Here is a 17,211-nt window from a genome sequence, read left to right on the forward strand (position 1 = left end):
CCTCTCCCGCCCTCTCTCTCACACAGCCTCTCTCTCTCACACAGCCTCCCTCCCCCCTCTCTCTCACACAGCCTCCTCTCCCACCCCTCTCTCACACAGCCTCTCTCTCTCACACAGCCCTCTCTCTCACACAGCCTCTCTCTCTCACACAGCCTCTCTCTCCACACAGCCTCTCTCTCTCCCAGCCCCCCCCCCACAGCCCCTCTCTCTCTCCCACACAGCCTCTCTCTCTCACACAGCCTCTCTCTCTCACACAGCCTCTCTCTCTCACAGATCAGTTGAGGGACAAATAAAACTTGATATGGTAAAAAGGAACGAATGCCTAGAAACTGAAATGATCTTTTCCCCAGGTCTTTTTCCCCAGTCATTTCCCCAGTCATTTCCCCAGTCTTTTCCCCAGTCTTTTCCCGTCTTTTCTCCAGTCATTTCCCCAGTCTTTTCCCCAGTCTTTTCCCGTCTTTTCTCCAGTCATTACCCCAGTCTTTTCCCCAGTCATTTCCCCAGTCATTACCCCAGTCATTACCCCAGTCTTTTCCCCAGTCATTTCCCCAGTCTTTTCCCCAGTCTTTTCCCCAGTCTTTTCCCGTCTTTTCTCCAGTCATTACCCCAGTCTTTTCCCCAGGTCATTTCCCCAGGTCTTTTCCCCAGTCATTTCCCCAGTCATTACCCCAGTCATTACCCCAGTCTTTTCCCCAGTCATTTCCCCAGTCATTTCCCCAGTCTTTTCTCCAGTCATTTCCCCAGTCATTTCCCCAGTCATTTCCCCAGTCTTTTCTCCAGTATTGACAAGCAGCAACAACATAATATTCGGTGACCTAAACTGGGAAGTGTTAGAAGCAGAAGACGGCATGGTAGCTAGGTAAACACCGACACGCTGGTTCATACGAACTACCTAAGGCATTACGCACATGAGATATCAAAGCAATTTGACAAAAATAAATACATGACACAATCTCACTTTGATGGCAATGGCTTGATACTGCGGGCAACTCACAAATCAAATCACATATTGTAATACAAAATTAAAACAAATGAAGAAGTAAATTGCATAACTAGACACACTAGTAATGTCAACTCACAAACATGTGTTATTATTAATATTATTATAATAACATTCATAGACCCCCCCACATCATTATCATTGGCTCAGTCCCTATTCCCTATATGGTGCCCTATGGGCCCTGGTCTAAAGTAGTGCACTACATAGGGCATAGGGTGTCATAGGGCCCTGGTCAAAAGTAGTGCACTACATAGGGCATAGGGTGTCATAGGGCCCTGGTCAAAAGTAGTGCACTACATAGGGAATAGGGTGTCATAGGGCCCTGGTCTAAAGTAGTGCACTACATATGGAATAGGGTGTCATAGGGCCCTGGTCTAAAGTAGCGCACTAAATAGGGAATAGGGTGTCATAGGGCCCTGGTCTAAAGTAGTGCACTACATATGGAATAGGGTGTCATAGGGCCCTGGTCTAAAGTAGTGCACTACATAGGGAATAGGGAGCCATGGTTATCATTCCCTCTGGGCTTCCGTGACCAGTGATATTCTAGACACGGTACACAATCGTTTTGGAGTCAGTAGTGGTTAGTGACAGACTATTTCTCTGTCCTTAACAAACATTATTACTAGTTCTTCTTGCTCCAGTTAAAAAGACCAATGTAAGTATTTACAATATAAACAAGTTTTATCTCAGGTTCTGAGCGGAAAGAGGCTTCCCACCCTCTAGTGTTGTCTCTAAGATCTAAAGTACTAGGAGATATGCGGAGGACGGTGTGATGCCAGCGGTTTATTTTGGGACTGTGAAAGAAAGCGTGAATTAGATTGTTAACGAAACATTTATTTTTGTCTATTTCATTGTATTTTTCTATCCCTCCCTCCCTCCCTCCCTCCCTCCCTCCCTCCCTCCCTCCCTCCCTCCCTCCCTCCCCCCGTCATACTGAACCAACCACCACAGTTCCGGAAACAATCGCCACTTCAAATCGGTGATCCCTTCTAATCTACGTCCTTCAGTGTTTTACCTGTGATTACTGGACATATGTGTGTAAGGGTTGGGTTGGGTAGTATTTTAGAGAGGCAGGGATGGGTGTATGAGAGAGAGAGAGCTCCCCGCTGTAGTCATGTGGGACCAGGGACCGTGGTTAGTTTCGGCATCCGTCCTCAGGACTGCGTTCGCGCTGCAGGTTGCAGTAACAGTCCTGACAGACCCTCACCGGGGATGAGATCTTCAGACGCTGGATCTCAGACTGGAAACGACTACACCTGAGGGAGAGAGAGAGAGAGAGAGAGAGAGAGAGAGAGAGAGAGAGAGGAGAGGGAGAGAGAAATGGAGAGAGAGGGAGGGAGAGAGAGAGAGAGAGAGAGAGAGAGAGAGAGAGAGAGAGAGGAGAGGAGAGAGAGAGAGAGAAATGGAGAGAGAGAGAGACAGAGAGAGAAATGGAGAGAGAGGCATAACGCACCAGTAAAATTCTTTGGGGTTATTTTTAGGGACATTATAATCTTTCATTTTTTTCTATTACAGTGTGTTAATTTTGCGTTAACCAGTTCCACCTCTTCATTCCGTGTTAACCAGTTCCTCCTCTTCATTCCGTGTTAACCAGCTCCTCCACTTCATTCCGTGTTAACCAGGTCCTCTTCATTCCGTGTTAACCAGGTCCTCTTCATTCCGTGTTAACCAGTTCCACCTCTTCATTCCGTGTTAACCAGGTCCTCTTCATTCCGTGTTAACCGGTTCCACCTCTTCATTCCGTGTTAACCGGTTCCTCCTCTTCATTCCGTGTTAACCGGTTCCTCCTCTTCATTCCGTGTTAACCAGCTCCTCCACTTCATTCCGTGTTAACCAGGTCCTCTTCATTCCGTGTTAACCAGTTCCTCCTCTTCATTCCGTGTTAACCAGTTCCTCCTCTTCATTCCGTGTTAACCGGTTCCTCCTCTTCATTCCGTGTTAACCGGTTCCTCCTCTTCATTCCGTGTTAACCGGTTCCACCTCTTCATTCCGTGTTAACCGGTTCCACCTCTTCATTCCGTGTTAACCGGTTCCACCTCTTCATTCCGTGTTAACCGGTTCCTCCTCTTCATTCCGTGTTAACCAGTTCCACCTCTTCATTCCGTGTTAACCAGTTCCACCTCTTCATTCCGTGTTAACCAGTTCCACCTCTTCATTCCGTGTTAACCAGGTCCTCTTCATTCCGTGTTAACCAGTTCCACCTCTTCATTCCGTGTTAACCAGTTCCACCTCTTCATTCCGTGTTAACCAGGTCCTCTTCATTCCGTGTTAACCAGTTCCTCCTCTTCATTCCGTGTTAACCAGGTCCTCCTCTTCATTCCGTGTTAACCAGCTCCTCCACTTCATTCCGTGTTAACCAGGTCCTCTTCATTCCCTGTTAACCAGCTCCTCCTCTTCATTCCGTGTTAACCAGGTCCTCTTCATTCCGTGTTAACCAGTTCCTCCTCTTCATTCCGTGTTAACCAGTTCCACCTCTTCATTCCGTGTTAACCAGTTCCTCCACTTCATTCCGTGTTAACCAGGTCCTCTTCATTCCCTGTTAACCAGTTCCTCCTCTTCATTCCGTGTTAACCAGGTCCTCTTCATTCCGTGTTAACCAGTTCCTCCTCTTCATTCCGTGTTAACCAGTTCCTCCTCTTCATTCCGTGTTAACCAGTTCCTCCTCTTCATTCCGTGTTAACCAGTTCCACCTCTTCATTCCGTGTTAACCAGTTCCACCTCTTCATTCCGTGTTAACCAGCTCCTCCTCTTCATTCCGTGTTAACCAGCTCCTCCTCTTCATTCCGTGTTAACCAGTTCCTCCTCTTCATTCCGTGTTAACCAGGTCCTCTTCATTCCGTGTTAACCAGGTCCTCTTCATTCCGTGTTAACCAGTTCCTCCTCTTCATTCCGTGTTAACCAGTTCCTCCTCTTCATTCCGTGTTAACCAGTTCCTCCTCTTCATTCCGTGTTAACCAGTTCCTTCTCTTCATTCCGTGTTAACCAGTTCCTCCTCTTCATTCCGTGTTAACCAGTTCCACCTCTTCATTCCGTGTTAACCAGTTCCACCTCTTCATTCCGTGTTAACCAGTTCCTCCTCTTCATTCCGTGTTAACCAGTTCCACCTCTTCATTCCGTGTTAACCAGGTCCTCTTCATTCCGTGTTAACCGGTTCCTCCTCTTCATTCCGTGTTAACCAGGTCCTCTTCATTCCGTGTTAACCAGTTCCTCCTCTTCATTCCGCGTTAACCAGTTCCTCCTCTTCATTCCGTGTTAACCAGTTCCACCTCTTCATTCCGTGTTAACCAGGTCCTCTTCATTCCGTGTTAACCGGTTCCTCCTCTTCATTCCGTGTTAACCAGGTCCTCTTCATTCCGTGTTAACCAGTTCCTCCTCTTCATTCCGCGTTAACCAGTTCCTCCTCTTCATTCCGTGTTAACCAGTTCCTCCTCTTCATTCCGTGTTAACCAGTTCCTCCTCTTCATTCCGCGTTAACCAGGTCCTCTTCATTGCGCGTTAACCAGGTCCTCTTCATTGCGCGTTAACCAGGTCCTCCTCTTCATTCCGTGTTAACCAGGTCCTCTTCATTCCGTGTTAACCAGGTCCTCTTCATTCCGTGTTAACCAGGTCCTCTTCATTCCGTGTTAACCAGTTCCTCCTCTTCATTCCGTGTTAACCAGTTCCACCTCTTCATTCCGTGTTAACCAGGTCCTCTTCATTCCGTGTTAACCGGTTCCTCCTCTTCATTCCGTGTTAACCAGGTCCTCTTCATTCCGTGTTAACCAGTTCCTCCTCTTCATTCCGCGTTAACCAGTTCCTCCTCTTCATTCCGTGTTAACCAGTTCCACCTCTTCATTCCGTGTTAACCAGGTCCTCTTCATTCCGTGTTAACCGGTTCCTCCTCTTCATTCCGTGTTAACCAGGTCCTCTTCATTCCGTGTTAACCAGTTCCTCCTCTTCATTCCGCGTTAACCAGTTCCTCCTCTTCATTCCGTGTTAACCAGTTCCTCCTCTTCATTCCGTGTTAACCAGTTCCTCCTCTTCATTCCGCGTTAACCAGGTCCTCTTCATTGCGCGTTAACCAGGTCCTCTTCATTGCGCGTTAACCAGGTCCTCCTCTTCATTCCGTGTTAACCAGGTCCTCTTCATTCCGTGTTAACCAGGTCCTCTTCATTCCGTGTTAACCAGGTCCTCTTCATTCCGTGTTAACCAGTTCCTCCTCTTCATTCCGTGTTAACCAGTTCCACCTCTTCATTCCGTGTTAACCAGGTCCTCTTCATTCCGTGTTAACCAGGTCCTCTTCATTCCGTGTTAACCAGGTCCACCTCTTCATTCCGTGTTAACCAGGTCCTCTTCATTCCGTGTTAACCAGTTCCACCTCTTCATTCCGTGTTAACCAGGTCCTCTTCATTCCGTGTTAACCAGGTCCTCTTCATTCCGTGTTAACCAGTTCCTCCTCTTCATTCCGTGTTAACCAGTTCCTCCTCTTCATTCCGTGTTAACCAGTTCCTCCTCTTCATTCCGTGTTAACCAGTTCCACCTCTTCATTCCGTGTTAACCAGGTCCTCTTCATTCCGTGTTAACCAGGTCCTCTTCATTCCGTGTTAACCAGGTCCACCTCTTCATTCCGTGTTAACCAGGTCCTCTTCATTCCGTGTTAACCAGTTCCACCTCTTCATTCCGTGTTAACCAGGTCCTCTTCATTCCGTGTTAACCAGGTCCTCTTCATTCCGTGTTAACCAGTTCCTCCTCTTCATTCCGTGTTAACCAGTTCCACCTCTTCATTCCGTGTTAACCAGGTCCTCTTCATTCCGTGTTAACCAGTTCCTCCTCTTCATTCCGTGTTAACCAGGTCCTCTTCATTCCGTGTTAACCAGTTCCTCCTCTTCATTCCGTGTTAACCAGGTCCTCTTCATTCCGTGTTAACCAGGTCCTCTTCATTCCGTGTTAACCAGTTCCTCCTCTTCATTCCGTGTTAACCAGGTCCTCTTCATTCCGTGTTAACCAGGTCCTCTTCATTCCGTGTTAACCAGTTCCACCTCTTCATTCCGTGTTAACCAGGTCCTCTTCATTCCGTGTTAACCAGTTCCACCTCTTCATTCCGTGTTAACCAGGTCCTCTTCATTCCGTGTTAACCAGGTCCTCTTCATTCCGTGTTAACCAGTTCCACCTCTTCATTCCGTGTTAACCAGGTCCTCTTCATTCCGTGTTAACCAGTTCCACCTCTTCATTCCGTGTTAACCAGGTCCTCTTCATTCCGTGTTAACCAGTTCCTTCTCTTCATTCCGTGTTAACCAGGTCCTCTTCATTCCGTGTTAACCAGGTCCTCTTCATTCCGTGTTAACCAGTTCCTCCTCTTCATTCCGTGTTAACCAGGTCCTCTTCATTCCGTGTTAACCAGGTCCTCTTCATTCCGTGTTAACCAGTTCCTCCTCTTCATTCCGTGTTAACCAGGTCCTCTTCATTCCGTGTTAACCAGTTCCTCCTCTTCATTCCGTGTTAACCAGTTCCTCCTCTTCATTCCGTGTTAACCAGGTCCTCTTCATTCCGTGTTAACCAGTTCCTCCTCTTCATTCCGTGTTAACCAGGTCCTCTTCATTCCGTGTTAACCATTCAGCGTTTTATGTGAAAGGCCATACAGTGACTGATGCTGTAAATAATTACAAGCTAAAGGATGATAATGATGGTACAATGCATCTGATGGTTGAAGATTCAATGTGTCCATGTTTTAATTGTCCTAAACCTTGTTATTATTATTCTTCTGTTCTCCATCAGAACACTTTCAACTCTAACACGCAGGCCAGGGACTTACTTCTGACAGAAGAGTTGTCCACAGTTCCTGCAGTGGTGACGTCTCTCTGTGAGGGAGAAGCGCACGCTACAGCCTGAACAGCTGTCCACCACCTCGTCCTTCACCCAGTGGTCAGCAGCAGAACGACCAGGCTGGTCGCTCACCGACCAGCTGAACACTCTGCCACGACCATCACCCACCAGGATCTTACTGTGGTCCCTGGGGGAGGAAGGAAGAAGGTTGGAAGAGGGGGAGGCAGGGTAAGGGTGGGGGAGGAAGAGTGGGGTATGAAGGGTAGGGGAGGCAAGGAAGGGTGGGGGTGGGGGAGGAGGAGGAAGGGTAAGGGTGGTGGAGGCAGGGTAAGGGTGGAGGAGGCAGGGTAAGGGTGGAGGAGGAAGGGAGGGGGAGGCAGGGTAAGGGTGGGGGAGGCAGGGTAACGGTGGGGGAGGCAGGGAGGGGGAGGCAGGGTAATGGTGGAGGAGGAAGGGAGGGGGAGAATGAGTGATTGTTATCTACATTTAAGAATCACCTACAGGTTTCCCTGAGGTTACATTTCTGCTCCTTCAAATTCCCCATCCCTCTACCCTCCTATTGAATGTAGTATCAGGCAGCTTTCTCAACACAAACCCCATGTGGAGGTCTCACACACACACAGTTCCACCTACTTGGAGATGGCGAGGGATGTGATCTCGGCTGGGTGAGCGTTGTCCTTCCGGTTGAATGCAGTGTGCATGGTCAGTTTACTACGGAACACCAGCTGTCGCTCCCATCTGTAGCCTGCTCTCACACACACACACACACGCACACACGCACACGCACACACACATACACACACACGCACACACACGCACGCACACACACGCACGCTTGAACAATGCACCAGCCAGAATAACCACACACTCCAGCCAACTGGAACACACACACACACACTGCATGGCATAACACACATGATGCTGTTATTGTGTAGAGTGAGTAAGTAGTACTGTGGTTTGGTCTGTACCTGCTCTGAGCTGGTTATAGGGCCGCGCCTCCATGGTGGTAGGGTGTACGGGCTGGGGGACCCCCCCATGGCCTGCTATGGGGTGGGGAGGGAGGACCTCCGGCTTGGAAGGTGTCTGTGTTTGTCCTGTCTGACCCTCTGAGTAGTTGACGAACACAAAGCCGTCCTTCTCGTCCAGGCTGAGGTCGTCTGACCCACTATCTCCAGACCAGATGATTCCCGGTCCTCCAGGAACTGCACAAAAGACATTAGAATATGTGTCGCTCTCTCCAACTTAAGATGCCATATCTGGCCCAAAAGGAACCATGAATGGGGGTGCCAGCTAATGGACCCGTAAGAGGTGGTGCTGACGACAGGTCCACACCGTGGTAGACAGACGCTCAGACGCTGAGACGCAGAGACGCAGAGACGCTGAGACGCTGACTGGGGAACAGGTCAATCAACTATTGAATTGATTCAAATGGTAAACATAGTTACACACTTCCACTTTCTCTTCTTAGTGATTTTATTGAACCTGTATCCTATACAGGTAAGTTCATTAACAACAATTGGGGCAATACAGATACTGACTGACTGGCTGGCTGACTGTCTGGCCGACTGACTGGCTGACTGACTGGCTGGCTGGCCGACTGGCTGGCTGGCCGACTGGCTGGCTGGCCGACTGGCTGGCTGGCCGACTGACTGGCTGGCCGACTGACCGACTGACTGACCGGCCGACTGGCTGGCTGGCTGGCCGACTGGCTGACCGACTGGCTGACCGACTGGCTGACTGACTGACTGACTGACTGGCTGGCCGACTGACTGGCTGGCTGGCCGACTGGCTGACCGACTGGCTGACCGACTGGCTGACCGACTGGCTGACTGGCTGGCTGGCCGACTGGCTGGCTGGCCGACTGGCTGGCTGGCCGACTGACTGGCTGGCCGACTGACCGACTGACTGACCGGCCGACTGGCTGGCTGGCTGGCCGACTGGCTGACCGACTGGCTGACCGACTGGCTGACCGACTGGCTGACTGACTGGCTGACTGACTGGTAAACTCACCTTTCGGTCTGTGGACGGTGCTGCCTGGTTGGCTGCCTGGTCCTCCCTCTACCGATCCAGCTCCCCCCCCCGCTGCGGCGTAGGGGCGAGGGGAGGGTTTGGACTCCTTGCTGAGTCTGGGCTCGTCTCCGTCTGATTCGCTGCTGTCGTCATCAGCGTTGTGGGTCTCTGGTCCCTCTGCTGGAGTAGGAAGAGGATGATTGGCCATGGTCACAGGATGAGTCCCATATTTTTACATTTACGTCATTTAGCAGACGCTCTTATCCAGAGCGACTTACACACTATTCCTACATAGTGCTGTAGTCTAGTACACTGTATAGGGTGACATAGCGCTGTAGCCTAGTACACTGTATAGTGAACAGGGTGACATAGCGCTATAGTCTAGTACACTGTATAGTGAACAGGGTGACATAGCGCTGTAGTCTAGTACACTGTATAGTGAACAGGGTGACATAGCGCTGTAGTCCAGTACACTGTATAGTGAACAGGGTGACATAGCGCTGTAGTCTAGTAAACTGTATAGGGTGACATAGCGCTGTAGTCTAGTACACTGTATAGTGAACAGGGTGACATAGTGCTGTAGTCTAGTGCACTGTATAGTGAACAGGGTGACATAGCGCTGTAGTCTAGTAAACTGTATAGGGTGACATAGCGCTGTAGTCTAGTACACTGTATAGTGAACAGGGTGACATAGCGCTGTAGCCTAGTACACTGTATAGGGTGACATAGCGCTGTAGTCTAGTACACTGTATAGTGAACAGGGTGACATAGCGCTGTAGTCTAGTAAACTGTATAGGGTGACATAGCGCTGTAGTCTAGTGCACTGTATAGTGAACAGGGTGACATAGTGCTGTAGTCTAGTACACTGTATAGGGTGACATAGCGCTGTAGTCTAGTACACTGTATAGTGAACAGGGTGACATAGCGCTGTAGTCTAGTGCACTGTATAGTGAACAGGGTGACATAGCGCTGTAGTCTAGTACACTGTATAGTGAACAGGGTGACATAGCGCTGTAGTCTAGTACACTGTATAGTGAACAGGGTGACATAGCGCTGTAGTCTAGTACACTGTATAGTGAACAGGGTGACATAGCGCTGTAGTCTAGTACACTGTATAGTGAACAGGGTGACATAGCGCTGTAGTCTAGTACACTATATAGTCAACAGGGTGACATAGCGATATAGTCTAGTACACTGTATAGTGAACAGGGTGACATAGCGCTATAGTCTAGTACACTGTATAGTGAACAGGGTGACATAGCGCTGTAGTCTAGTACACTATATAGTCAACAGGGTGACATAGCGATATAGTCTAGTACACTGTATAGTGAACAGGGTGACATAGCGCTATAGTCTAGTACACTGTATAGTGAACAGGGTGACATAGCGATATAGTTGAGTACACTGTATAGTGAACAGGGTGACATAGCGCTGTAGTCTAGTACACTGTATAGTGAACAGGGTGACATAGCACTGTAGTCTAGTACACTGTATAGTGAACAGGGTGACAGTGCTGTAGTCTAGTGCACTGTATAGTGAACAGGGTGACATAGCGCTGTAGTCTAGTACACTGTATAGTGAACAGGGTGACATAGCGCTATAGTCTAGTACACTGTATAGTGAACAGGGTGACATAGCGCTGTAGTCTAGTACACTGTATAGGGTGACATAGCGCTGTAGTCTAGTGCACTGTATAGGGTGACATAGCGCTGTAGTCTAGTGCACTGTATAGTGAACAGGGTGACATAGCGCTGTAGTCTAGTACACTGTATAGTGAACAGGGTGACATAGTGCTCTAGTCTAGTACACTGTATAGTGAACAGGGTGACATAGTGCTCTAGTCTAGTACACTGTATAGTGAACAGGGTGACATAGCGCTGTAGTCTAGTACACTGTATAGTGAACAGGGTGACATAGCGCTATAGTCTAGTACACTGTATAGTGAACAGGGTGACATAGCGATATAGTTTAGTACACTGTATTGTGAACAGGGTGACATAGCGCTGTAGTCTAGTACACTATATAGTCAACAGGGTGACATAGCGATATAGTCTAGTACACTGTATAGTGAACAGGGTGACATAGCGCTATAGTCTAGTACACTGTATAGTGAACAGGGTGACATAGCGATATAGTATAGTACACTGTATTGTGAACAGGGTGACATAGCGCTGTAGTCTAGTACACTATATAGTCAACAGGGTGACATAGCGATATAGTCTAGTACACTGTATAGTGAACAGGGTGACATAGCGCTATAGTCTAGTACACTGTATAGTGAACAGGGTGACATAGCGATATAGTTTAGTACACTGTATTGTGAACAGGGTGACATAGCGCTGTAGTCTAGTACACTGTATAGTGAACAGGGTGACATATGGTATGAATTCAGATTTGTATTTTTGCTTTATCCAAACCCCCCCAAAGACACAGACCTCCCACCATTTTGGTTCTCTCTGAGGTGGGATTATGACCCCTCCCCCCCAACACTCTTAGAGATGTACCTACACACCCACACACAGAGACCTACCCAGCTTGTCCTCCGTACAGCAGTCAGGTACATCAGGAGGTTCAATGGGCACTGGAGCAGGGGTTTCTGGGACTTGTAGGAACTCCATCCTCCAGAACTACAGGAAGGAAGATGCCATTAGAACAGTTTAAAAGGCCCTGAACAGTCCTTCTGATTCCATGTAAAATTACCTCTTTCAGTGACAAAAACATCACCCAGAAGTTGTTTCGCCCACTAGAAACGCTCAGAATGAGAAAATTTACTTTTCCCCTCGCATGTCTAACTACCAGGAAGTCATGTCTAACTACCAGGAAGTCATGTCTAACTACCAGGAAGTCATGTCTAACTACCAGGAAGTCATGTCTAACTACCAGGAAGTCATGTCTAACTACCAGGAAGTCTGCAAAGACAGGCTGAGTGGGCGGGTGGGCGGGGAGTTCAACTTGACTGAAAACGGCATGGTCGAGCAACATAACCGTTTTGCAGTGAGATCATTTCAAGCTAATTGGCTGATAACTCAAAGCAACTCAAAACATTGAACATTGCATGCAACATCTAATCTGGTCACGCGCATCACATCATGGTTTCACAAATGATTAAATGAGATTGTCAGCACCAGGTTATTAAGCTAGCTAGCTAGTTCACCTTGGACAATTTCAGTTTAAACTGGACAGAGTGATGTCTGGCTACACTTCTCGATACATGATATATATATATATATATATATATTGACTGCCAGACAATGTTCATATATCATGATGAGTATCAATGTCAAGATGTTTGTATGAGTCTTACGTTTGGTATCTTTAGATGCGTCAAGAGTTTTGGGCAACCCTTCCCTGGACTTATGATCCATGCTGGCTGAAGACCTAGCGAGCCAGTAACTAGCTAACACCAGACAGATGAAGACCTAGCTAGCCAGTAACTAGCTAACACCAGACAGATGAAGACCTAGCTAGCCAGTAACTAGCTAACACCAGACAGATGAAGACCTAGCTAGCCAGTAACTAGCTAACACCAGACAGATGAAGACCTAGCTAGCCAGTAACTAGCTAACACCAGACACAGATAAAGACCTAGCTAGCCAGTAACTAGCTAACACCAGACACAGATAAAGACCTAGCTAGCCAGTAACTAGCTAACACCAGACATAAAGACCTAGCTAGCCAGTAACTAGCTAACACCAGACATAAAGACCTAGCTAGCCAGTAACTAGCTAACACCAGACATAAAGACCTAGCTAGCCAGTAACTAGCTAACACCAGACATAAAGACCTAGCTAGCCAGTAACTAGCTAACACCAGACACAGATGAAGACCTAGCTAGCCAGTAACTTACTAACACCAGACACAGATAAAGACCTAGCTAGCCAGTAGCTAGCTAACACCAGACACAGATGAAGACCTAGCTAGCCAGTAACTAGCTAACACCAGACACAAACGAAAGCGTAAACCTATAAGTATCTTTGCCTTAAATAAATAGGGGAAACTTGTAATTATATTTGCTGACACGGTGCAGTCAAACGTTGGCACCAGTAGAGTAGCTACCTAGCTATGTGCGAACACGCCTTCTGAGATGTTGGTTACAAGGTGGTACTTATTTAAATTAGCTAAGAGAATAATATGTTACCATTGCTGTATTAAAATGAGAGGATATTGTGATGTCACAAAATGCCCTTAATAATCCCGCCTCCTGAATCCAAGTGTTTGACATGAGGGAGGGGGACCAGTAACTTTATGATTTAACATTTTATCACTGTCATTTTTCATACTTTGATCTGGTTTCATCCAAATATCATCCCATTTCCTGGAAAAACATGATGTTGACTATTCAGGAATGTTCACTTACTGTGGGACCTTTAATATCCTAGATGAGGATTCATTTTGAAGCATAAAAACTCAATGTGCATACTTATGACGGACATTCAGTGGCAGTTTCCCGGACATTAAAGATCAATGAGATTACAGTGCTTAATCTGAAACCACCCCCCCCCCCCCAAAAAAAAAACTGTTGGAATGAGGAGGAGGAAAGAGGAACAGGAAGTGGTGGTTACCCTGACGACGCCGTCGGAGTGTCCGGTGACGATGACGTTCTGCGTGTCCCATTCGTTCATCTCTGACACGCAGCAGCAGAGGATCTGTTGTGAGCGGCCTGTGAAGGTGTTGGCACTGGCTATGGGACTGCCGTTGATGCTCCACACATGGATATAGGTCCCTGCCAAAGACACTATATCTCCCTGTATATATATATACACACACAGACACATATATAGAGAGTCAGGATTTTATTTTCTGAATCTTGACACGTGGACATCATCCACTCATCCTGATTGTTGTTGATTCCCAGAGACAGTTTTTTGGTCCATAGCTTGGATATTTAAGGAATATTGTGTTACGTTATTTGGCCACAGGATCCCATGAAAAAACCTTAGAAACATGCAATACAATGTGTGTGTGTGTATAATTATAGGCTAGCGAATTTGATTTAATGTTTAAAAATAAAAATCGGGCATATTTTACATGTTTACAATTAGTAGGCTGACACACATATATAGGTGACCTTTCATAATATTTATCCTAATGTTGTGTGACGTGTGTATTATTACCTCTCTCTCTCTCTCTCGCTCATTATGGGTCTGAATTAATAACTGTTATAGTCTACCACCATCTGAATGGTTATGGGTCTGAATGGTTACGGGTCTGAATGGTTATGGGTCTGAATGGTTATGGGTCTGAATGGTTATGGGTCTGAATGGTTATGGGTCTGAATTAATAACTGTTATAGTCTACCACCATCTGAATGGTTATGGGTCTGAATTAATAACTGTTATAGTCTACCACCATCTGAATGGTTATGGGTCTGAATTAATAACTGTTATAGCCTACCACCATCTGAATGGTTATGGGTCTGAATTAATAACTGTTATAGTCTACCACCATCTGAATGGTTATGGGTCTGAGGAGGGTCTGAATAACTGTTATAGTCTACCACCATCTGAATCGCCATCTATACACATACAGTTGAAGTCAGAAGTTTACATACACCTTAGCTAAATACATTTAAACTCAGTTTTTCACAATTCCTGACATTTAATCCTAGTAAAGATTCCCTGTCTTAGGTCAGTTAGGATCAGCACTTTATTTTAAGAATGTGAAATGTCAGAATAATATTAGAGAGAATGATTTAGTTCAGCTTTTATTTCTTTCATCACATTCCCAGTGGGTCAGAAGTTTACATACACTCAATTAGTATTTGGTAGCATTGCCTTTAATTATTTAACTTGGGTCAAACGTTTCAGGTAGCCTTCCACAAGCTTCCCACAATAAGTTGGGTGAATTTTGCACCAGTCCCTCCTGCAGCAAAGCACCATCACAACATGATGCTGCCCCCCCGTGCTTCACGGTTGGGATGGTGTTCTTCGGCTTGCAAGCCTCCCCCTTTTTCCTCCAAACATAATGATGGTCATTATGGCCAAACAGTTCTATTTTTGTTTCATCAGACCAGAGGACATTTCTCCAAAAAGTACGATATTTGTCCCCATGTGCAGTTGCAAACCGTAGTCTGGCTTTTTTATGGCGGTTTTGGAGCAGTGGCTTCTTCCTTGCTGAGCGGCCTTTCAGGTTATGTCGATATAGGACTCGTTTGACTGTGGATATAGATACTTTTGTACCTGTTTCCTCCAGCATCTTCACAAGGTCCTTTGCTGTTGTTCTGGGATTGATTTGCACTTTTCGCACCAAAGTACGTCCATCCCTAGGAGACAGAACGAGTCTCACCTGAGCGGTATGACGGCTGCATGGTCCCATGGTGTTTATACTTGCGTACTATTGTTTGTACAGATGAACGTGGTACCTTCAGGCATTTGGAAATTGCTCCCAAGGATGAACCAGACTTGTGGAGGTCTACAATTCTTTTTCTGAGGTCTTGGCTGATTTCTTTTGATTTTCCCATGATGTCAAGCAAAGAGGCACTGAGTTTGAAGGTAGGCCTTTCGCTACACTTGCATTAACATCTGTTAACCATGTGTATGTGACAAATACATTTGATTTGATTTTGAGGTACACCTCCAATTGACTCAAATGATGTCAATTAGCCTATCAGAAGCTTCTAAAGCCATGACATAATTTTCTGGAATTTTCCAAGCTGTTTAAAGGCACAGTCAACTTAGTGTATGTGAACTTCTGACCCACTGGAATTGTGATATAGTGAAATAATCTGTCTATCAACAACTGTTGGAAAAATGACTTGTGTCATGCACATAGTAGATGTCCTAACCGACTTGCCGAAACTATAGTTTGTTAGCAAGAAATTTGTGGAGTGGTTGAAAAACGAGTTTTAATGACTCCAACCTAAGCGCATGTAAACTTCTGACTTCAACTGTATATATCAATCTTGAACAGGATTCGGCCCATCTATTTTGGATGCAATTTGAATGGAATTTATGGAGAGAGAGATACTGTGAAAGAGTGTTTGTGTGCGCACAGATGTAAAGCAACGATATTCGAGCGATAGGCTGTTTTAAAATCCTGCAGCTGCAAAAACACACATTCTGTCTTTATATTACTGTAGCATAGGCTACGTTGCAGCAAATGTCCCGTGTGGCTCAGTTGGTAGAGCATGGTGTTTGCAACGCCAGGGTTGTGGGTTCGATTCCCACGGGGGGCCAGTACAGAGAAAAAAATGTATGAAATGTATGCATTCACTACTGTAAGTCGCTCTGGATAAGTGCGTCTGCTAAATGACTAAAATGTAAATGTAAATGTAGGTGTACCGGTCACTAGAAAATAAAAGTTACCATGATGAGATGATACATGCATTGTGAACTGCGCTCCTTACTCAGATGCGCTGTCTGTCCCCACCCTGAGGGTTAATGATTGATCATGTAGAGAGTTGGCCATGTCTGTCCGCACCCTGAGGCTTAATTTACATTTTAGACATTTAGCAGACGCTCTTATCGAGAGCGACTTACATGATTGATCTTGTAGAGAGTAGAGAGTTGGCCATGTCTGTTCCCACCCTGAGGGTTAATGATTGATCATGTAGAGAGTAGAGAGTTGGCCATGTCTGTTCCCACCCTGAGGGTTAATGATTGTAGTTAGATGATGTAGTTAGTAGAGAGTTGGCCATGTCTGTTCCCACCCTGAGGGTTAATGATTGTAGTTAGATGATGTAGTTAGTAGAGAGTTGGCCATGTCTATTCCCACCCTGAGGGTTAATGATTGTAGTTAGATGATGTAGTTAGTAGAGAGTTGGCCATGTCTGTCCCCACCCTGAGGGTTAATGATTGTAGTTAGATGATGTAGTTAGTAGAGAGTTGGCCATGGCCCGTAGAGCAGCTAGATTTACACATATCACATATCATTTAACACTTCCATTTCACGTCATGCTGTTCATAGAAATCATTTATTATAATTTACCGGTTTCTCACAGTTATTTATCCAGGGAAAACAGGTGTGGATTTGGGAGGCAAATCTCGGTAACCCGGGTCCCACTATTCAACCCTAGTGTGAATGTGTGTGAATGTGTATGAAAGGTGTGTGTGTGTGTGTGTGTGTGTGTGTGTGTGTGTGTGTGTGTGTGTGTGTGTGTGTGTGTGTGTGCATCTGTATGTTCCACCCACCGTGAGTTCGTTGATGCAGAGGCCGGAGACGGGGGCCCTGTGTCCTCTGAGCTGTGTGACGAAGGACAGTTTGTTGAGGTCCCAGATGATACAAGTCCTGTCTCTAGAGCCAGACACCAGGATGTGGTACGCTGACGAGGCTGTCAGACAAGTCACTGCGTCTGTATGGCCCAGCAACGCCTGGGAGGGGAGAGGAGAGGGACACATAAAGAGGACACAGAGACGTTACAGACATGGTAGAGACACAGACACAGCACAGGAGGGGACACT

At 46.5% G+C, this 17,211-nt stretch overlaps 1 protein-coding gene across 1 annotated transcript in view; it reads right to left on the reverse strand.

The window, feature by feature from the left end:
- Positions 1 to 1,915: 1,915 nt before the first annotated feature.
- Positions 1,916 to 17,211, reverse strand: part of LOC106585952 (WD repeat and FYVE domain-containing protein 3) — a 239,709-nt gene continuing 224,413 nt past the window's right edge. Inside the window, 8 exon segments of the mRNA XM_082968737.1 lie at positions 1,916 to 2,256; positions 6,792 to 6,989; positions 7,436 to 7,547; positions 7,771 to 8,004; positions 8,813 to 8,992; positions 11,343 to 11,439; positions 13,375 to 13,557; positions 16,942 to 17,121. Coding sequence (XP_082824863.1) covers positions 2,136 to 2,256; positions 6,792 to 6,989; positions 7,436 to 7,547; positions 7,771 to 8,004; positions 8,813 to 8,992; positions 11,343 to 11,439; positions 13,375 to 13,557; positions 16,942 to 17,121 — 1,305 coding nt within the window. The 3' untranslated portion in view covers positions 1,916 to 2,135.

Source organism: Salmo salar, chromosome 24, assembly GCF_965601325.2.
Source record: "Salmo salar chromosome 24, fSalSal1, whole genome shotgun sequence".
NCBI lineage: Eukaryota > Metazoa > Chordata > Actinopteri > Salmoniformes > Salmonidae > Salmo > Salmo salar.